The sequence below is a fragment of the Doryrhamphus excisus genome, chromosome 4 (genome assembly GCF_030265055.1).
Source record: "Doryrhamphus excisus isolate RoL2022-K1 chromosome 4, RoL_Dexc_1.0, whole genome shotgun sequence".
NCBI lineage: Eukaryota > Metazoa > Chordata > Actinopteri > Syngnathiformes > Syngnathidae > Doryrhamphus > Doryrhamphus excisus.
The window spans coordinates 5,994,408-6,017,286 of NC_080469.1; the positions used below are offsets into that span (position 1 = coordinate 5,994,408).

General features: G+C 40.2%; 3 protein-coding genes across 3 annotated transcripts; 2 read left to right on the plus strand and 1 right to left on the minus strand.

Annotated features, from left to right (window-relative positions):
• The first annotated feature begins 749 nt into the window (after positions 1-749).
• Positions 750-6,668, plus strand: lgi3 (leucine-rich repeat LGI family, member 3). The gene is made up of 9 exons (XM_058070516.1): positions 750-1,056; positions 2,763-2,834; positions 3,217-3,288; positions 4,575-4,646; positions 4,848-4,919; positions 5,007-5,176; positions 5,255-5,419; positions 5,505-5,595; positions 5,795-6,668. Exons 1-9 carry the CDS (start codon positions 854-856, stop codon positions 6,522-6,524), a joined length of 1,647 nt encoding a protein of 548 aa, XP_057926499.1. The 5' UTR covers positions 750-853; the 3' UTR covers positions 6,525-6,668.
• A 503-nt stretch (positions 6,669-7,171) lies between these two features.
• chmp7 (charged multivesicular body protein 7) lies at positions 7,172-13,001 on the plus strand. The gene is made up of 10 exons (XM_058070733.1): positions 7,172-7,740; positions 8,015-8,186; positions 8,267-8,452; positions 9,214-9,347; positions 9,575-9,623; positions 9,704-9,823; positions 9,898-9,996; positions 10,069-10,126; positions 10,369-10,572; positions 10,647-13,001. Exons 1-9 carry the CDS (start codon positions 7,478-7,480, stop codon positions 10,563-10,565), a joined length of 1,278 nt encoding a protein of 425 aa, XP_057926716.1. The 5' UTR covers positions 7,172-7,477; the 3' UTR covers positions 10,566-10,572; positions 10,647-13,001.
• On the minus strand, positions 12,228-22,234 carry ccdc92 (coiled-coil domain containing 92). The gene is made up of 4 exons (XM_058070734.1): positions 22,065-22,234; positions 17,798-17,935; positions 16,568-16,609; positions 12,228-13,911 (listed from the first exon to the last, which is right to left on the minus strand). The coding sequence occupies exons 2-4, from the start codon at positions 17,931-17,933 to the stop codon at positions 13,103-13,105; spliced, it is 987 nt and encodes a 328-aa protein (XP_057926717.1). The 5' UTR covers positions 17,934-17,935; positions 22,065-22,234; the 3' UTR covers positions 12,228-13,102.
• Between the last annotated feature and the right edge of the window lie 645 nt (positions 22,235-22,879).

Below are 22,879 nucleotides of genomic sequence, written 5' to 3' on the forward strand. Positions count from 1 at the left end.
TAAAAACAGAAGTCTATTGGGAGCAGTGCTGGTTGTACAGTCTGACAGCTGCAGGAAGAAAGAACCTGCGATATCTCGCCTATTATGCCACAAAGTCATCAAATTTTAGATTTACATCATTATTTGAATAAGTCCATTTCTGTGGCGGAATGATACAAGAACCATCTTCAATTAAATGCAAATGTCTCTTGGTTTCACTTTGATGCCTTATGTGACCATTAACAATGTTCTGGCATAATTCTGTTTATATATTTATAAACTCTTTTTGGCAGAATTAGTAGAATTAGAATTAGTAGCGTCAATTAAAATGTTTTGCTTTTTGGCTCATAAGCATCCCTAGAATCAAATGATATTACTGCCATGCATATTAATAATGCTACTGTATTTTGCAGATTATAAGTCTCTTTTTTTGTGGTTGGTTGGTCCTGTGACTTACATGTGTTTTTTTTTAACTGATGTTTTTTTTTAACTCGTATCACTCTTGTACCACTAAAAATGTACAATGTAAACATCAACTTATAAAGGCAACCATGAAAGACGCAAATGCCATGATTCAGATAAACAAAATGACATAATTTTAATGTATTGCAGTTTTACTTGCAGATCTTAGCTGTGTGTCTGAGAGTGAGCGTAAATAATTCAGTGTAGTGGTCCTGTCCCAGTGCAAGAAAGCATCCTTTCTCGTCATCTGTCTCAGATCCGGTAAAGCTGCAGAAACACAGGAACCCCTCCTCTGTCCCTCTCCCTCACTCATCCCCTCTCTCTCAACTCTGCCCTCAGAGTTACTTCTGTGCTCGTCGTCTCGCTCTGTGCTCGTCGTCATCTACTCTGCCTTTTTCCTCCTGCTCGGGGAATGATGGAGCTTGGACTGAGATGGCTGAATCTGATCTACTTAGCGGCTCTGTGCCTCTCGCTCTCCCAGCCCGGACACTCAAACACAAAAAAGGCCTCCAAGATACCACGCTGTCCTGCGACCTGCTCGTGTACTAAAGACAGCGCCTTCTGTGTGGACACCAAGGCGATACCAAAAAGCTTCCCCCCTGGGATCATCTCTCTGTGAGTTGATATTGTTGCCAAGAGCATGAACCTGTATGAAGTCATAGTTGTATGCAGATGGATCAATGACGTCAATCCTTGCACAAGCTAAAAACTACAAATTAAAAGATAGAAAACAAGTCATATTAATATTGCCAATGTCATATTTCCATATGGTGAACTTAAAGAGCAGTGATAGCAGCTTGCTTCACTAGATGAGCTTTTTGCCTCTCCTCACTCAGTATAATGAAATGACCTTTAACCCTTGATGCAAAGGGATAATAGACAGGTTGAGATATGTTTCCATTTATATAACGTTGACCCTGCGGGGTGCACAGGAATTTTAAGAGAACAAGCCGACCTCGTTCCAGAAATGTAAAAAAAAATGACGTTACGTGTCCCAGAAAAGACTTAGCCCTCCTTGACATTCAAACTACAAGAACAAAAGAAGACATAGGATGGTTTAACAAGTTTAGAGTCATTATCAAGATTGAAACATTTTACCTTTTAATACAAACAATTATTGTAAGCATACCTAGAATCAAATGATATTACTGCCATGCATATTAATGATGCTACTGTATTTTGCAGACTATAAGTCTCTTTTTTTGTGGTTGGCTGGTCCTGTGACTTATACTCCGGAGCAACTTACATGTGTTTTTACAAAGGTTGTTTATTTGATACACACTATTTACACCTATAATTCTAACAGTCCACCTGAATTTACTTGTCTTATTTTAACTGTACTATACGTATATGATGTGTACAATATGAACTACTGTATGTATGATAAATAATTTACTATTAAAGAATATGTTAACGTCCTTCCTTTTTTACTTTTTACCCGGACAGTACAGTGGATAGATTGACTTGTGTGTGTTTGCCGCTGTGGGTGAAGTATAGTAGTTGTCTGGATGGCTGCATGTGGAAGGTATTTAAACCATCAAAAGTGTGTACTTTAGAATAGTACTTTAAATGCTTGGTCATAGTTTGTGTGACATCACACTTGTAATGTATGCATGTAGAGTTTCGAAATCTAATGTTGCATGAGATCACTTAGATATTTGTATTTTTGTAAAAAAGGATGCATGCTAGGTGAATTGGCGACTCCAAATTGTCCGTAGGTATGAATGTGAGTGTGAATGGTTGTTTGTCTATATGTGCCCTGTGATTGGGGATAAGCAGTATAGAAAATGGATGGATTAAAAAGTAATATATACTTAAAGATAAAACATTTTCCCTTTAAATTGTGCTGTTTTATTCAAGTTGTCCCATCTTTGCTGTTTTTTGGGGGCGGTTGATTATATGTTTCAATAAGGACCTCAAGTAAGGTAAGGATGAGCCAATTCAAGAAACAATACAAGCAGTTGATGTTTGCTATATATATCACTATTTTGAAACTTACTATGGTACTATGGTCATATCACCTCATACTTCGATATGTGACAAAAAAAAATTAAACTATATTAGGAAAGCAGGAAGTGAACAAATGTAACAGTTACTGATTTGTAAAAGTACCAGATGGAGGGGTAGGATTTAATAAGCTTTGCTTCTTCCTACTACTTTTGGACATGTGGAACTGTGAACTGATTATGTGATGCATTCAATTGTAATCTGATGCATGTTCAAATAAAATAAAACCATTACCATTACCAAAATAACAAATCGCGGGCTACACTTTGGACACCTTGACTTATGTTAACATGGTAACTTGTTTGACTGTGCAGGACGATGGTGAATGCAGCATTTACTACAATCCCACAGGGAGCTTTCTCACACCTTCACCTGCTCCAATTCCTGTGAGTGTTTTGACAACGACAAACAATGTTTGTTTATTAAGTCAAATAATGTACAAGTCAAGTTGAACGAATGCACTTGTACTGAATGACTGAAAGGAGTGATGACATAGCAGTAATATAATAGTCGTGTTTCTGTATCAGTGTCATCCCCAACTGACTCCCTCCGTTGTGCTCTGACAAAAGCGTGTTTGTCTGTCACATGCAATCACAAATGTCTGTGTTATCATTGTGTGCAAGTCTGCATTGGTTTGACGTTACTTCTAATTCAATTCATTCGGATATTTGTGGTATTGATCAATGACTTAAATGTGATTGCACTTTATAAAGCTGTACTTGAGTAGACTATATTTCATGGTAGAATTCATTTTCATTTTGTCTACAGGCTCTTGAACTCCAACACATTCACCACCATTTCTGATGGTGCATTTGAGGGTCTATCTCATCTGCAGTACCTGTGAGTAAATGAAGTACTTCAAATTATAGTAGGTCTGTATCCTGTAGTTGATGGGTCATTCTCGAACAATTGTATACAAAGACTGAGGCGACATGTAGAAAAATGTGTAATAGAGCTAAAAAACACAGAGTAGAAAATAACGGAAAGGTGATATAACTAAGGAAAACAAACTCACCATTGGAGGTGGAAACAAGAACACGCATGAAAAATAGATGAAAACATGAAATGCAGCATAGTGCATCTGCTCTAATGTGTTTTTGATTTTTACATTTTGATCTTCTGACTAATATAAGTCATTAAAAACCAACATGACGCGAGGATTCTACAGTAAATCACCAGCAGCATACAATAATAAGTCATTATAAATAATTATAATTATAAATAAATAATTATAAATCTGGGCGGCACGGTTAGCGCACAGACCTCACAGCTAGGAGACCAGGGTTCAATCCCACCCTCGGGCATCTCTGTGTGGAGTTTGCATGTTCTCCCCGTGCATGCGTGGGTTTTCTCTGGGTACTCCGGTTTCCTCCCACATTCCAAAAACATGCTAGGTTAATTGGCGACTCCAAATTGTCCATAGGTATGAATGTGAGTGTGAATGGTTGTTTGTCTATATGTGCCCTGTGATTGGCTGGCGACCAGTCTAGGGTGTACCCCGCCTTACGCCCGAAGACAGCTGGGATAGGCTCCAGCACCCCCCGCGACCCTCGTGAGGAAAAGCGGTAGAAAATGAATGAATGAATGAATGAATAATTATAAATCTGATGATACAGATGCATACAAGTTGATAAAGCTGAATATGCTGATGAAGCTTATTGTTTCCCCCTGCAGCCTGTAGTTTTACTGCCATCAGTATGTTTTTTTTTTGTTTTTTGTTTTTTTTCTTCTTCTTTATTTCGAACATGAAAAACATCCAAAGCACAACAAATCAACCAAAATCAATACAAATAAAAATACCTATGTATATATAAATGTACACATGTTCGAAAGGGACAATGTTGACACTGTTAATGAAATCACATGCAACCACTGGCGACTACAACTGGCTTTGCAGCACTCACACATATAACAATGCATCACCCTGGAAATATTAATTACAAAAATATACTTCTGCATTTCAGATGCTAATTTGGGGAAAACTGAGCGGTTGAATTTGAATCCTAAATACATCATGTTGACAGATTCATAATACTAGCCTCTAAATGCAACCTTTTGTCAAAGCTTTGTAATTTATATGAGTGATTTATTTTTTATTTGTATTGTTTTTTGTTTTTTTTTACCAGATTTATTGAGAATAATGACATCCAGACCCTCTCTCAGTATACTTTCAGAGGACTGAAATCTCTGACTCATTTGTGAGTATTACTTTTGTCTAACAAAAATCAAAATGCATGCACCATTATGTATTATTGACAGTATTTTTTATTTTGTGTATGTTTGCACAGTATACTGGTTGAGCTCTTTATGAGTGGTTATTTCTATAACTTCTCGACTTATTACTATTAAACCACACACATTAAAAAATACATTATAAAGAAACAAATGGACTTTTTCAGATCCCTCTCCAACAACAACCTGCAGCAGCTGCCCAGAGATTTATTTAAGCATCTTGATATCCTTACCGATTTGTAAGTGTCTGTTAACAATGTCATGGATCATTGTAGTACCTTTAAACCAACAGTACTGTAGATTCCATCTTCCATGGCTGCTTTCAGGGACCTCCGAGGAAACTCCCTGCGTTGTGACTGTAAAATCAAGTGGCTGATTGACTGGATAGAAAATACCAACACTTCCGTTCCTTCTATCTACTGTGCAAGCCCGTTTGAATTCCAGGGTCGCAGAGTCCATGATCTTGCCCCACGAGACTTTAACTGCATCAGTGCAGGTTTGAATTCTGTTATTTGAAAAATAACGACATGGCAAAATGTATATTTTGTAATTTGCTCTGATTTTTTGCCACTAGATTTTGCTGTTTATGAAATGTTCCCATTCCACTCCGTGTCAGTGGAGTCTTATGAGTTCAGTGGCGACCACTTTGTAACCTTTGCTCAACCTGATTCGGGTTTCTGCACTCTGTATGTGTGGGATCATGTGGAAATGACCTTTAGGACTTTCCATAACATTACCTGTAAGTCATTGCTGTAAATATGCATCGAGAGTGTTCTTCTATTTTGTGTGTCGTTTTTAAAATAGTCTTTGTTTGCCTTGTGCAGCTCGCTCAGCAGTGTACTGCAAACCAGTGGTGATAAACAATGTGCTGTACATGGTCGTGGCACAACTTTTTGGTGGTTCTCATATCTACAAGTAAGGTTTGCATCAATTATTAGTAGCATGGAAGCAAGTTTGTTATGTACACATTCTCCATATGTATAAAAATACTGCACATTGATGAAGTCAGTCAGTAATTAGGCCATCCATATTTTGCTTATAGCATATATCGGACATACTAGCATTTTAGTTGAATTCAATCCGTAGTGGTATTACATTTTTCTTCCGATTGCAGGTGGGAAGAGGACCCACAGCGTTTTGTGAAGATCCAAGACATTGACACAACTCGCGTGAGGAAGCCCAACTTCGTCGAGACCTTTCAGCTGGATGGTGAATGGTACTTTGTAGTCGCGGACAGCTCCAAGGCCGGTTCAACCAGCATTTACCGTTGGAACAGCAATGGTTTTTACTCCCATCAGTCCCTCCATCCTTGGCATCGCGACACCCACGTAGAGTTCCTCGATGTTGGAGGAAAGGCTCACCTCATCCTTTCCAGTGTCACTCAAACACCGTTGATTTATCAATGGAACCGAGGGCAGAAGCAGTTTGCTTTGTTCTCCCAAATCACAGAGCAAGCTGACGTTCAGATGGTTAAGCACTTTTGGATCAGGAAGGTTCTTTACCTTTGCCTCACTCGCTTCATAGGTGACTCAAAGATCCTCCGCTGGGAAGGGCAACGTTTCATCGAGATTCAGGCCCTTCCCTCTCGCGGCTCAATGGTAGTGTATCCTTTCACAGTGGGACTGCGTCACTATCTCATCCTTGGAAGCGATTTTTCTTTCTCCAGAGTGTACTTATGGGATGATCTCACTCAGCGCTTCCAGCCCTTCCAAGAACTCAACATGAGAGCACCAAGAGCCTTCAGCTTGGTGTCGGTAGACAACAAGGACATTATGTTGGCCGCCAGCTTCAAGGGCAACTCCGTGGCTTATCAGCACCTGCTAGTGGATCTCAGTGCCAAGTAGAAATATGACGGTCAAAAAGACAAGATGACATGTGCCAAAAAATGGTAGGAAAGTTTTTGGAAAATGTATTGTTGATGTTGTAAATGATTAATTTAACATTTTTTTGAGAAAATGTATTTTAGGACTTATCCCTGTGAATCTGAAATAAATCATGTTACAATTAAGTCTCAGTGCCCTGCTATGTGGTTGCTTCTGGATATATAGTATATATATATATATATATCTATATATATATATATATAGTGTGTATATATATATATATATATAGTATATATATATAGTATATAGTGTATATGTATGTATATATATATATGGTATATAGTATATATATATAGTATATAGTGTGTATATATATATATATATATAACACCGTTTCTTTTCTTTTTTCTGACAGGGCATTAAGTAATAATTAAGTAATTGTCATATACGTTTATTTAATATGGTTGTAGTTAGTTAAAGTTACATGTTATCGAATCGATAACAAGTAAATGTTTGTAGTATCGCCCAGCACTAGAGAACTGCGAATATGTATGCGCAAACCTTGCGCAGGTGCGATATTCTAGAGCAGTATTTGTAGTGCGCTTGTTTTGCTCATCGGGTTCTCTGTGTGGGTGGAATCAACATACATGCACATTAGGGCGGTTAGCTCCGCCTTCATCGGCGCGTGCGAGACGGTGTTGCTTTACTACCACAAAACAACAACCCATGTCAACCAACTGTCATGGTAGTTTTTTGTCAGTTTACATTCGAATTACGTTGAATTAATTTATTTTCATGGGTATTATTGCAGCGGCCCGTGTTTGTGTTGTGTTATTCCCCCCAGTTGAACTCTAGCTCGTTTTGAATATGGCTAGCTATCCACGAACAACCGATAGTTAGCTAGCTGAACCGACTGTCACAACACTGTGTACGTTATTTTGATCTCCCTTGGATTTGAGACGCAGGCTCCCAACATGTCGAGCTCCACCGAAGTCACCCTGCCACACGAATGGAACGACGATGAGCGGATGAATTTTCTCTTTTCGGACTTCAAAGAGAACCGCGAGGTGAACACGACGGACTGGGACAGTAAAATGGACTTCTGGACGGGTCTGGTCCTACAAAGCTGTAGAGAACGCCGATCCGTGTGTGTAAATCTGCAGGATCTTAACAAGACCTTCAGGAGGAAAGAAAGATCACCCCTGGGCTTGGCAACTGTCATTCAGTCCTTGTCTAGGTAAATACTACTGTCTAGTATTAGTATTACTATCAGTAGTGTTAGTAGTTTTTGTTAATTTGACATGTTGACATGCATTACACTTAATTTTGGTGGGTGGTAACACACATTGTTAAAATAAACTCCTGCACACTTTTACCCAGATCATCACCAAAAATGTACCAGGTTTAACCACCCCTCTGGATAGTCTAGCAAAATAAGGGCTGGCTTGACTGCAGTATGACTACTTAATGTAGATGTCATTGTCAGAACAATTTCTCTTCATGTAATCCAGATGTGGGAAGCTTCAGAGGGAGTCTGAGTTTGCTGCCAATGTGGATTGTGGCTGGTTGTCTTGGGGTGTTGGCCTTCTACTGGTGAAGCCTTTGAAATGGACCTTCTCCTCTCTACTGGGAAGGAACCGAGTACCTCTGGAGGAGTCTTATGTTGTCATTGAACTGGTGAAGGTACAGTACTAGCAGATTTTGGCTTTCTTAAGTGATGTTTTTTTTTAATACATAATGCCAAGGTGTGCTGTTCTTTCCAGGAGAAAGCAGCTGAAGTCCTCAGGATCTACCAGAGGAGTGAATTTGCAGGGCGCTCCGTCCTGTCATTTCAAGAGTTGTGTACGCTGACCTCCAGTGTGTGCGCTGATGAAAGCACCCTGTGCATGGCTCTCCTGCAGCTGCAGAGGGACAAACAAGTGATGGTCTCCTTGCACGAGGGTGAAAAGGTAAACCATAGGATGTTTTCCAAAGGACTGCAATTTATTTGTGGGGGGGCATGATTGTCTAGTTTGCATAATTGGCCAGGATGCAGTAGGAGACAGGAATAACGTAGTAGACAAGAAGTGAGTAAAAAACGAAAAGAAAAGCACAACAAATATGTCTAAAATTACTAATTAACTTTCTGCTGTTGCTTCTTTGACATTTAAAAAAATGTTGCAAACAAGACCGAGCTGACTATGATTGGTTTGAGGGAGCAATACAAAGTCTCTGTTAGAAAGCCCACAATTTTGACATGTTTGTCTTTGTTATATTACTAATGTTTAGGTCAAGCATTAAGATGTTTCACTTGGATCAGTCTTTGAACGCACCACAATTAGGTGCTATGATGCAAAAGTGAAACTTCTATATTGTATACCTTTCTCCTAAAAAATCCACCAAACGGGAGAAAAACTGCTGTGTTCTTTAACTTGAACACATACAATATACATCTGTACCTTTCTCACTCTAAACCAGTTAATTCCAGGAGGTCCCAGGCATCCCACTCTTTTGAGATTCTCTCAGTTTTAGCTTCCGTAGTCACTAGATTTGTTGCTACTCACTTTTAGAGCAGAGCAAATTGTTCAAATTCCATCCATACTCAACCCGAGCCGCCACAAATAAATGAATATAAGAAACACAGCCATAATTCATCATTCCACAAACCTTCACTCATTCAACACAATAAGAGGCATATTTATTTTCCATGCTCATTTTTTCTTCGTTGTAGATTGTAAAGTTTTGCCAGCCAGGGCAATGTCGTGTTGCCACGGTCAGTGACGTAGAGATTGGCATCTACCAGTTGCAGCGTAGTGAGAAGCTGCTGGAGGCAAGGCTGGAGAAACTGAGCTTGGAGGCTGATAAGTACATCAACTAATATCATTTTCATTTGCTTGAACATGCTGTGTCATGTTTAAATCTGTGAAGTCAATGTATCATATTTTGAACAATCATGTGTAGATAGTATGTTGTGGTCTAGTCTTCAATCAATTTCTTTCTTTGGTTTGCTGTAATACCATGAAACGTCAACATTCACACAATCTCAGAGGGAAATCATAATCCCTTGTTTTTTCTATGTGAACCGTGCTCAGGTCCAAAGAGGAAGCAAGAGTTCTGCTTCGAGAAGGGAAGAAAGTACAGGTGAATGTTGGCGAAAAAACACGTTTTAAAGACAACCACAGAAACCCATTGATTCACATTTTTTATTTGCTGTCCAACAGGCATTGAGGTGTTTGAGAGGGCGGAAAAGAGGAGAAAAGAGAGCAGATGGGTTGTTCTGCCAGCTTGAGTCTATCAGAGGAATCCTGGACAGAATAGCCCAGTCACAGACAGATGAAATGGTAAGTCCTTAGACACTAAAGAATACCAAACAACCTTCGAGGTTGCTTCAGTGCTGGAGGTGTGTCCTGTGTAGGTTTTACAAGCATACCAAGCAGGAGTGACCAGCCTAAGGTTCTCTCTCAAGGACGTGACGGTCGAACGTGCTGAAAGCCTTGTTGATCAAATCCAGGAGGTAAGTGTTAGTTTGAAACGTTTTATTCTGCAGTTATTCAAAGTAATAACAAATGTTCTGTCATTTTAACAGTTATGTGACAAACAAGATGATGTCAACCAAACTATTAGTGGAGCAGTGACCAGTGCAGGTTTGATGACCTTTCTTCACAGTACACTTTCAGACATAAACATCTACCATATTTGACAGTAAAACAGTAAGGCCTGCGGCGTCAGTTAAACACATCTAATCCAGCGGAGGCCATTATTTTCTATGCCACTTATCCTCATTATGGTCGCAGGGATAAGCTGTAGCCTATCCCAGCTGACTTTGAGCGAGAGGTGGGGTACACCTTGGACTGGTCTCCTACATTATTATTATTATTTTTTTTAGATGACGATATAGATGAGTTGGAGGAAGAACTGAAATCGTTATTGGATGAAACCAAGCCGAATCCTGAAGTTCCACCAGAGAACCTGCCAAACGTCCCAAGTGATGGCCTACTGGATTCGCTGCCCGACATCCCTCACAGTGACCTGACTTTTAGCACTAAGCATCTGGAGGAACAGCTGGAGCAACTCACTTTCTAAGATTCAGGTGTGTTTTGCTATTTTCCACCTGTTTTTCATGTGTTGAAGATATCACAACTTAATTATGTCCCATCTGTACAGGGTTCCAACACACGTGTTGCGCATGGCAACCTGGGATTTTTGCATTTTCACCTCCATGTAAGTTGTTAGTTACTTGCAGAAGTATAAGATGTTAGGAAGAAGACAGGTGTAAAATTGTACATGGAAACAGGGCACTTTACGTCCTTTAATCTAAACACTAAATGCCTTTGCTGTGATTGCATGCCAAAGAGGATTTTTTTAAATGAATAACCTTTTCATGAAGCAATATAGCATTATATCTTCATCTGAAGCCTCAAGTCAGAAATCAATATTTATGTATACAATATTCTCTTTGGTATGCCACCACTGGGAATGATTTTAATTTTGTGGTGACATAATAGTCTGTCCTTGAAGTGTATAGTTGTATGTAAATGTTATGTGTTGGGTGTCAAGTGGTCATTTACAGTATATGGATGTACATTTGCCAAATGAATCATATATAAACCACACGCCCAAGAAATCTAAAGAGAGTTTAATTTTCTTTCCTGCAAATAAAATGTATTTTAATGAAATGTAATGTTAGGGGATTATTTGTGCTGAGCACTCACTGCCTGCTCATTGTAGTTTTTGTTGTTTGTAGTTGTTGCAGTTTGTGCATCCACTTAAGATAAATAGCAATGACGGCATACAAAAGTGATCAACACACAGACAGTCATGTGATTTTGGTACATTGAAAAATCCTGTGGACTTGACATTTAAGTCTAAATCAATGATTTTTCTTTGATACTTGTTTCATACGGTGTGTAACAACATGAAGGCTGGTTTAAAGTTTATCAACCTAATAATGTAACAACCAAGCATATGCATAGGTTTGACCACCAGGGGTCATTAATGTGCACCTTAGAGTTAAAAAATATATTTTTACATTTATTTCACTAACACTATTTTTATCCTATTACACCTAAAACGGCTTTCACTCTTCTGGGGGAAAAAAATCTACAAGATATTGATATCGTATTTTCATGCAGTTCTGTTGCTTTACATTGTGAATTGTCAAAGTTGCTGGTTTGCGGCTCTGCTGATCGTTTCGGTGTGATTTGGGAAAGGCATTCATTCATTTTCTACCACTTATCCTCACGAGGGTCGCGGGAGGTGCTGGAGCCTATCCCAGCTGTCTTTGGGCGAGAGGCGGGGTACACCCTGGACTGGTTGCCAGCCAATCACAGGGCACATATAGACAAACAACCATTCACACTCACATTCATACCTATGGACAATTAACCTAGCATGTTTTTGGAATGTGGGATGAAAACTACCCGGAGAGAACATGCAAACTCCTAGCTGTGAGGTCTGCACGCTAACCACTTGCCCCCCGTGCAGGGCAAAGGCATTCAACTCAATTTAATTTAATGATAAATTCAGGGTCATGTGTGAGTTGGAGCCTATCCCAGCTGACTTTGACTTGGTCACCGGTGAATCACAGGACACATGTCATGGACACTCCTATTCACCCTCACGGACAGTCGCATACCTTTGGACTGTTTAGGTTTGAGGAAACCTATACAAGCATAGGGAGGTGCAGGCTTTAAGGGACACATGCAATCCATACACTGAATGACATACGTTATTACAGAAAGGGAGTAGGCAAACAAAAAAAGCATTGCTTTATTGTATGGATTATTGAAGGACAAGTGTTAACGTGAAAAGCAGGATATAAAGTGACAATAATTACCATCTGAGGTGTTGTATTGGCTAATAAATTAAAAAAGCAATCCCTTACAAATGTAGTCTTTATAAAGTACAATTATTATCACAAAATCTTATTGGAGCAGTGCTTTTAAAAATGCCCTTTTTTTTTAAATCCCAAATAACATGGAGATGGTTTTGCTGAAACTTCCATCTATGTTATCTCCCTTCTTTCCCTCCAGAAAGACACCCTTGCATGTACACACACTTAAGTGTGTTGATGACCTCCAGCTTGCATTGAATTGAAGCATAAATACATGTGCTGTTGCCAGTTCAGCAAAGAAAGCTAAAGGATGTCTCTTTCAACTTGATTATGCAACTTACAGTACTGTCATGTTATTAAACTGCTATTGCAAAGCGGGGCGGATGAAAGACATTCAGAAAGTATTAGTTGGAATGTCATCCGAAAGCGGCTGCAGACGCGTCGTTACAGTCAGTTGAAAAGACGATACGTAGAGATATTCTCCATGACTACACTACACAGCGTGTGCGTGTTTGCACCTAGCAGGCACTGATGCAGATATTTGGCTGAGGATTTGTTGAATGCGCCACACAGCACAGTATAATGTGTGTATAATACAACACTTATAAGAAACATTTGGCATGCTTCGCAGTAGTCCTTTTTCAAATGTGCCTGAAGATGAAATAAATGATGTCATTTTCTTTTCACATTGCAGTGTTGCGTATAAAGCAGGCTACACAGTGAGTCGGGCTGCTTTGTGCCCCTTGTTGTATATACGTGTGTGCATTCATGTGCAAGTGAAACAGTTTTAAACTGTCCTGTCGGCTCCGGAACGCTTTCTCACAACCTTTTCTTCGTTCACCTGGTCCACTGCTAGAGTCTCCAGCTCTGCCTGGGGTGGCGCCAAGGGAGGGGTTCCGTGGGGGATGCGGTGGGCCACTCCGACGTGAGCCCTGTGCTGGCGGTCCCGAGCTGGACTGTGACGAGGGCTGGCAGTCGCTCCCAGAGGAGGCACCGGGGGGCGTTCGGATGCAATTGGGGGGATAACAGCAGGTCTTTCACGCACTACCTGCAGCTCGGGAGACTCTTTCCCAGCCTGCAGGAAGGGAGTCGGGTCTGGCATGGCGTCCACAGTGTCTCGCAGGACCACTCGCTTACCGTCAGGGCCGAGGCGGTACACCTCTGTCAACTCGGGGTGAAGGGGCTGGGAGAGGCTCTTCCTCATGCGGCGCCGTGGGGTTTCAGGCTGCCTGTCTTTGGGTGGAGGAGGCGTGGGCTTGAACGACGTGACCGGGCTGACGTTTGGGCTTCCCTCTGAGGAGCTGCCTGCCAGCAGTTTTTTCTTCGTGGCATGTAGCTGTGATGTGAGGTAAGCGATGGTGCTCGCTCTCTGTTCCAACTCCCCTGACAAAACGGCCAGCTTGTGGCTCTTCATCTTCAGCTCCTCCAGGTACTTCTTCTCTCGCTCCTTGATGGTATTTTCCAGAACAAAGATCATTGCGTTCTTCTGCTCCAGATCCCTAAGCAGCTCTGTGTTCTCCTCCTCCTTCTTCTTCAGCTCTGCTTCCAGCTCCTCACACCTCCTTTGCAGCTCCCTGCATCGAACCTCACCGCTGTCTGCATGAGCGACATGAAGCAGGTAAGACAATGAATGTGACAATTTAGCAACACAAAAACACACATACAACTTGGTTTGTTTAATCCAACTCTAGTTTGCAGTTTTGATAACATTTGTTCTGTCAGCAGTGAACATGATGATTGAACCAAACTAACTGCGGCCATTTGGTTGTTATAAGAAAGCCATTTGACCCCTGACGTAAATATACTGCAACTAATATGTAAACGGATGGGACACAAAGTCTTTGGTTATACAACACTCTCTCTTCCGCAAACTCCCGTTGAATACAGTACAGGTGGTCCTTGGGTTATGAGAGGAAATAATTGAGAACCACTGCATTATAGATACAGTAGACATTGCTATGTATACCCAATGCACATTTGTACCACAACAACTTTCATTTAAAGTCTGTAGCCCTCATTAAACTGATTTTCTGGACTTTTTAGCCCGTCCTGCAAAATCTTGTCTATCATAGTAGGAACTAAAAATTGGTTAATTTTGGACTTAACACAAGTTAGAAGGTTTTCTTTATTTTTGTAAAGTTACATCACATCACCTTATGTCTTCCCTGAAGACAAGGTACGCCTCATATTTTGGAATTAGCTGCATGCCTTCTTTGCATGACAATTTGCTTGCTTTGATGTCCCCCTCTGGTAGGGGTGTCCAAAGTAAGACCTGGGGGCCACTTTCAGCTCATTTTTCATTAGTCATCGGTATATTGTAAGAATAAAATCCATGTGTTATTAAAGAGATATATTATTATCTATCCCACTTTCATTGTCACCTATAACAAAGCTAAGATGTGTATGTTTTATTAAGATAGCTTAGCAAATATGGTGATGGTAATGGTTTTATTTCTTTTGAACATGCATCAGATTACAATTGAATGCATCCCATAATCAGTTCACAGTTCCACATGTCCAAAAGGAGTAGGAAGAAGCAAAGCTTATTAAATCCTACCCCTCCATCTGGTACTTTTACAATCAGTAACTGTTACATTTGTTCACTTCCTGCTTTCCTAATATAGTTGAAGTTTTTTTTTAATTTTATTTTTGTCTCGTACCGAAGTACGAGGTGATATGACCATACAATGACATAATGGGTACCATAGTAAGTGTCAATATAGTGATATATATAGCACATCATGACTGGTTCAAGACTCGTCATCCTTGTATTTAGCAAACATCAACTGCTTGCATTGTTTCTTGAATTGGCTCATCGTTGTGCATTGTTTGAGTTCCTTACTCAATTCGTTCCATAGTTTGATTCCACATACTGAAATGCTATGGCTTTTTAATGTAGTCCTAGTATTTAGTTCTTCCCTGAGATCATATTTCTCCTCTCTTCTAGAGAAGTATTGGATGACATTTTTAGCTAATTGGTTATTTTTAGCCTTATGCATTATTTTAGCTGTTTGAAGATTAACTATATCAGTAAGTTTAAATATTTGTAATTTTAGAAATAAGGAGTTAGTATGTTCTCTGTAGGCGGCATTATGAATTATCCTTACTGACCTTTTTTGCAGTGCATTTAGCGAGTGAAGATTGCTTTTATAGTTATTATCCCATATTTCCACACAATAAGTAAGATATGGTAGAACCAGAGAGCAATAAAGAGTGTGGAGCGATTTCTGATTGACATACATAGGATTTCTTGGAGTAGCCAAGTAGATTATCCATATAAGCAAAGTTAACAAACCCATCAAGAGAAAGGAGAACTGTAGTGAAGGCAACCTAAGGTGAATAACATGTCATTATGTAACACATAATAAGTACACTGCTAGAGTACGGTTGCATGTAGACTAAAGTTCAATGTCCAGAAAGCTCCTGGCTCACATTACATCAAGAACATCGCTCTCTGATGACCTTCGCTGCAGCTTATTCAACAGGGCTCGGCCCCACCCAAGTACACTCTTTTGTAGCCATTACTGTTGCTTATATGTCAAATCCTAACCATAAAGTAATAAAGTGTTTTCATTTCAGTGTTTGAATCAGATTTTAAAGTGGAAAAAAAATCTATTTTACTGGAATGATGGGATGGCATCCATGTTTCTGAGTGAAGTGGTTTTCAGGCGAATTAAGAGCAGCATCGCGGTTGCACATTGCAGACTGTGCATTAGAGTTGCGACTGATAATCTCATTTCCTGCACTCTAACCTCTGGTGTCCCACATTGACATGATAGTGCCTCTCTCTACAGTCGGCCTATGTTATAAAGCCTAGAACATGTGGTGGGACGTGACATGTTTCCAGATGAGGCTGTACACAAATAAATATATACAGTACATAAAAAAATTGGAGTGCAGTAACCCTGGCTGTTTGACAACTGTACTGCCAGGCAGTATCAATGCTCAAGTCACATGGTGTCATGGCCATGGCAACGCGGGGGAGGGGTAGTTGGCAATGAACAGACAGATCTAATGAACAATGAGCAGTCCCACAATGCAAATGCTTCTTGGGTGGTGGTGATGTGCCACTGGGATACAGACGCCAGAGACGCCGCTTGCAGTCTTTCAGTCTTAGATACGATACGGCATGTAAACTATTTCATACCAGCAAAAAGAAGTACTGTAAAAGCTTAAATGATGGAAAAAAAATCCCGCCCTAAGAGTGTAGAGATGTAGAAATAGAGGAATGTGCTTACTGATGTTAGCTTACCTGAAGGATCAGAGCTTCGTGCAGTGAGCTCATATGTCAGATCTGTGAAGAAACACATTGACACAACAAATCAGTCCTTGCATCAGGTCACTCTTCATTTAGCAGAATTTAGCATGCAACATCTTAATACGACGGTCTCTCTTTAAAGTAGATCCTTCATCGTCTATTAGCAGTTTGGCATTTATGCCTGGCATATTCACAGATTAAAATTGTAAATAATTAGTGTTTTTCCATGGTAACTTAAATAGAAAGTGCTTTGATGGCACTATCTACAGGAGAAAAAGAACACTGCAGTTATGCATCCAGCAGAGGGTGCTGCCTCAAGCCAATTCACTCAATATTTTCCAGCAAGAAGATGCTTTGACAAGCTGTAGTACTCCATGTTTTGTAAGATCTTAGAATGATCAACTGTGCTGTATCTTTTAATAATGCTACTAATTGGTAAATACTACACATAGCTTAGCATTTGTTGACCTACATTAGATTGGTTGTAGCATCTTTAATGATTACATTTTTCTGTGTGCGATCCTCTGTGGGAAATGTTCAAATATCCGTTTTTTATGGAGATTTAGTATCATGAAAACGGACTGTTAGCAGATACAAGTCAAAACATTTCACACTAATAATCACTATTTTAAATAATATGCATTAATGGTTGGGCAACAACTCAAAAGTTCAGCTTACTGAACTTGATCAACAATCAACTTGCGTCATGTTTTTCATTTTATATCACTCTCACAGGAGACACGTTTGTTCTGGCTTTGGCACGCCTGTACAGTGTGAAAGTGGGCACCTCCAAGACACTACACTGCACATCGGGATTGCAAGAGTACCCGCCAGAGGTAATCGACTTTTGTGATTGCCGTTGAAAGGCATTTATGTCAATCACGTGCTATTCCATGGAAATTGGACAATATTAATTGGAGCATTTTCACACCAGAAACCCTTCCAAAAACACAACCCTCTCATTTATTCAGACTTGGAACTGGCATTGGGCATCTCCAATGGCTGAGTGTTCCATGACACAGAAGCTTGTAATATTACATTACTAGGCAGTTCTTACACTTTTAACACAGTCAAGTCAACCAGATTCCTGTACAGACTGAGTTTCCACTCTTTGTCCTTGATTCTCCATCCGTTTGCAGACATGCCGTGCAATCCCATGGGGCACCCGGGAGGCATGTTGCGACTAAAGGAGATTCCCAAAGGAAGGTGGAAAAGAAGAATCACCTGTGCATTGCTGTTGTAATCGGCGAATCTCTGCATGCAGCCCCTTCAGTGTGTTGGCGTGGTCCTGCTGCAGGAAGAGTAGGTTTTTCTGTGCACTTTGCAGCTGATTCTCCAGCGTAACGTTGGCTGATGCCATGGCTAAAGAGAGAGAAAGAGAGCATAAAAAAAACAAGATGAATGTCAAGAGCAATATAACCATTTCACATGCATATTTTGGGATATGGTGAAAGTCAAACTGAATGCTAACAATCCATTCAATCTTACCTGTGGTGGTATAGCAAATAAATGGATGGATACAATTATAGTTGATTATCAATCTGTTTTAGTTAATCAGAATAATGCTATGAGGTATGGTTGTAACCTAGTGGAGATATTTGCGTATGTAGATGATCTTCCCATAGCTGACATCCCTTAACAGAAGAGAACCTCTGCTAGCTGCAGCAAAGTTGTGTAATCCATTTTGCAAAATCAACAATCAATTAACCAAATTCTGGAAAAAAAAGCCTTTCCCGTCAATAAACACAAACAAAAGAAAAGCCCACTTAAAGAGACCAACATATTTCTTTTCCACCATCAGCCGCATTCACTGGATGTTCATGTCTCCAGAGCCAACCCAGAGAAGCACTCAGCCACAGCGTCATCCACGACACCAGAAAAACACAGCATTTTTATTGATCTCTTTAACAAGTCTCCTGAGAGCAACCGAAGCCTCTCTGTCTGCATACTTTGGGTGTGCTTGATCAAAACATCCCAAAGCCTTGCGTGTAATCTTACGTCGCAATAATCTGAATAACACACACGCCCTTACCGCTACACGTTTTACACATGTCTATACAATAAAGAGAAAAAGGGAATAATATACTAACAAAAAACACAAACAGAAAAAAGTGTATCCATAAAGGCTGAGTAGATCATCCATTATTGATGAGTAATGTGTAGTCCTTCCGGTAAAGGCTGCCAGTGCAAGCACCGCACTCATCCCAGCTCTTTCCTAGAATAGCTTGGATTGATTTCCATTTTTGCAAAGGCATGACCTCAGTCAGCGATAACATGAGTCATGCCATTACATGAAGGTGATCGGACTTAAAGAATTACTGTATATGTAGGACAGCGGCGCTCCAAGGGAATGTAGTGTGGGGATGAATGCAGAAACAGACAACATTTTTCCTGTTCAAAAAGCAACTTGTGTTGAACGTTCCAGATAAGACATAAATAATGGATGAACTGCAGCCGCATAAAATGTTAGCCAGTTGGTACCATCCCAGTCTTGGTACTCCCAGATGCTCCCGCAATGCATGCACATTCGCTCTCATTTAATGTACACACACTTTATTGTAAACATAGTGCTACAGTGTTGTAGGACTGCACACACAAAAATATATCTAATATCTTAGGATTTTCAAAATTTTACTGAATGAGCTGCATCACAAAAAGTGGTCGACACTTCCTCCCCACTCTCCCCCTCCCCCAGTGAGCCTCACTGCCCTGGGTGAGTTAGCTCCAATGCCCTGGCCAATGAGGCTCGCTGGGTAACATTAATCAGCCCATGGGCGAAGTGATGCCATAAACTTTTCTGCGGCCTTGTCTTGGTGACAATCATGAATGTACTGTGGAACGAGAGAGCGTGTCATGTTTTTGACTTGACGTACAAAACATTTCAAGCACGCCGCAAACACTCACTCATCACACGTCACACATCATTTAGAGTCCGACGCAGCCTCGCACACAACAAAAGTTCCTCCTGCACTAAAAATGCTGCATGCTTCCAAATCTGTACTGAGGCAGTACTCATCCCCAAATTTTGCCCACACTTGAAAGTACAGCAAGTTGGGACCGCCGGACGTTTAGCGGCTTCCTGACGGATGATCACATCGCAAGCCTCGAAAAGTCCCCACATCCTGCCAAGTGCTCACCCCCCAGATGCCGTGGCTTTTTAAAGCGCCACGCACGTTTTGCAGGGTGCAAAATTTATATCACGCTCACAAAGACAGGAGGTCCCACACTCAGCAGACATGCTTGTTCTGGAAGCTGCAGCGGGGACAGAGCTAATCGGCGGATGGCATCACTGATATCGGCCGATCCCAATCGGCGGCTGATTAATCAGAGCACCCCTACTTTTTTTGTACTCAATGCATTGCTAACTTGTAATACAATACAGGATTAGACCCTAAATACACCTAAAACATTTATTATATGCATTCTAACAATAACATGTATAAGTACTCACCACTAATGAATGATAATGTAAGATGATTGATGGATTTAGTCAGCTGTATGTAGTAGCGTTGGATCGTGTTATACAGTTGTCCCTCGCCACTTTGTGCCTCGAATTTCACGGCTTCACTCTACGGTTTTACAAAAATATAGAAATTAATAAATCATTTGGTTTTGTGGTCAAATACGGACTATTATTTGTCAAAATTATGCAGATTTAAGCCACTGTTACATATTTGTTGTTCTAAGTCAAGCATTTTCAACCATAAAATGGCTAAATTAACTTAAATACAAATATAAAGCATAAAAACATGGGCTACTGTTGCGGCTGTAACGCACATCAAACTGAGTTGCACAAGTCTTATTGATGTCTTGCATGGCTTATTTACTCTTAGAATGTTCTACTGCAGGGTGATTGAAATTTTTAAGTACTTGTTCTTTATTTTTGAACTAGAATTCTTCCAAGAAATGAACATGAGAGGAAAGTGTATTGCATGGAGTTTTATTTAAGCTTCCATATAGGCGCCAACATTTGCCACCAGTTTTTCAAGCTACCTGGAAACCGCATTAACCGATTTCACAAGGAACTCTTATGGGATGGAAGACATAATTTAACTCGTCTTCACCATACATTTCATTCATAGATTTAATTATAACATAGATTTAATTCCCATACATTATGGAACATACACAGAATTTAAGAAAAATATTACAACAAATGAATAATTTATAATTTTTTATTATATTATCACCCTGTACATTGGGTTATACGCATGTAAAAATGACTATGGGGTATTATTGCATGTCCAGAGGGCTCTAATAATGTTAAAAAAACAGATTATAAACAGGTTTTTCATGCTCAAACTACAAAAACATTAGCTTTGCTGCAATTCACTTATCACGGTTAAGTCTGGAATCAATCAATCATTATTACGTATGGAATTTGATAACTACGATAAATAAGTAATTACTGTATTTATGTTTCACTTTCACTATGCCTCACCCAACTGTGTGTTCAAGGATGGCAGAAACAATGTGCATCCCGCCGTTTGGTAGAAAAATATGATCAGGGAAGCATAAAGGCATAAATATGTATACAAAGTGTGGGCTGGTACATGCATGCTGTACATTTTACCTATATAATCATTCATTTATGAATCATTACTGACTTACAGTGACCACAGATTTTGAAAAACCAATGTAATTGTTGAGATGCTTTGCAGGCAGCCCGAATAAAGGTGGAGTCAATGTAAGATGTCTTAGGTTGTATCATTTAGATTTAGGTTGACTAAAATGTTGTAGATTAAAACAAAATCCATTTAGATCATGACAAACTAAAAGGCATTTTAGTCACAAAACAGCTAAACGAAATCGAAAACTGCTGTGAAAATCAACACCGAGGGACAGATTGGGTTCCATTACATCAAGTGTGCCTCATTGTGTGTGTAAACCAGGGTTTGGATGCTGCGTACTTCGAAGTGTACTTCCAGTTTCAGCACCTGCAATGCGGACAGCACCCAAGCCCACAAGTTGCAGCAGCGGTGCACATCCACAGAAGCGCACCACGGAGACCAGGTCCAAAACCACCAACAACAGCATCTTTACCGGTACTAAACTAAATACCAGCCCTGGTAAACAAAAGGCCTTCTTTGCACAGCTTAACCTACATTTGGAAAGATCGCTTCCTGCTTTTATTTGTCTGAGTTGACAAGGCACCAGCATCGCCTTAAATTATACATTTATATTTTTTTCTTCAATTAATGTTGCATTCAATTTATACCCATCATGAGGATTTAGTCACATACCACCGTGTTTTATTCAGTGATGAAGGGCATTTCTCAGCCATCATCACATCAGTGAAGAGAACGCGCTTGCATGTCAACACCGATCTTTAATACAAGCAACACTGAAATATAATAAGACGACATTATTTTAATAAAACAAGCTTGCCCTTAGAGGAGGGGGGATGCTCTGGTGACGCTTTGATTGTGCTAAGTGTAGCCGGACAGCTAAACGACAATGTAGCCCCGGGTACGTTCTGTCGTGTGCTTACCTTGTGGCTAAAAACAACACGGCCGTGGACAAGTTGACGAGAGACGGTAAAGCTGTCGTGGAACGGACAAAAGCCACAGGCGGCTCACTTTAAGGACGCTGCGCCTCGTCGAGCATGTCTGATGCTGCCAAAAGCTCGACTGGGCGGCTGTGTCAGGTTGCTATCATGTCCCTAAGCGACAAGGCTAAATAAAGTGATGCATCATGGGAAACCAACCGGAATTATCTCCGCGGATGAGAATGGGTCCAATTGGTTCTTCATATTTCTTATTTACTACCCACAACAAACGAATACATACATGGAAGTTAAACCACAAATTATATTGACTTTATTCACTGACCTGATTACGTTTAGCGTCGAGCAGCGTCATTGCCATGGTAACAGACACAGTCACCTGTTCACCAGTGATGACTTGACGTCATCTAGTGGCAGCATTGGATATTGCAAGTGAGCAAGATGGAGGTTTCACTTTCTTCTGACGTTTACTTCATTACATAAGGCGTGTTTTAGTGTCAGCATTACGTTTCTTTATTTGACAGTGCAGGGAAAAATGCACGGACTCGACTAGTTAGGAGCAGCATAATGTCCCGCTCCAGTCTATACATACAATTCTATTTTATGTCATTTTTGTCATCTCCTGTTATTGAAAAACAAAAATATTTGATATCGATCGGATACTGATTGCCAAGTGAAGAATACGTCATGGACAACTGGATTAATAACTTAACAGCAATCCTTCTTTTCCTGTGTCTTGTTTTACCTGGTAACAAGTAAGAGAAGCATTTCAAGTTCAAGAATCTGCACCTATTAATTTA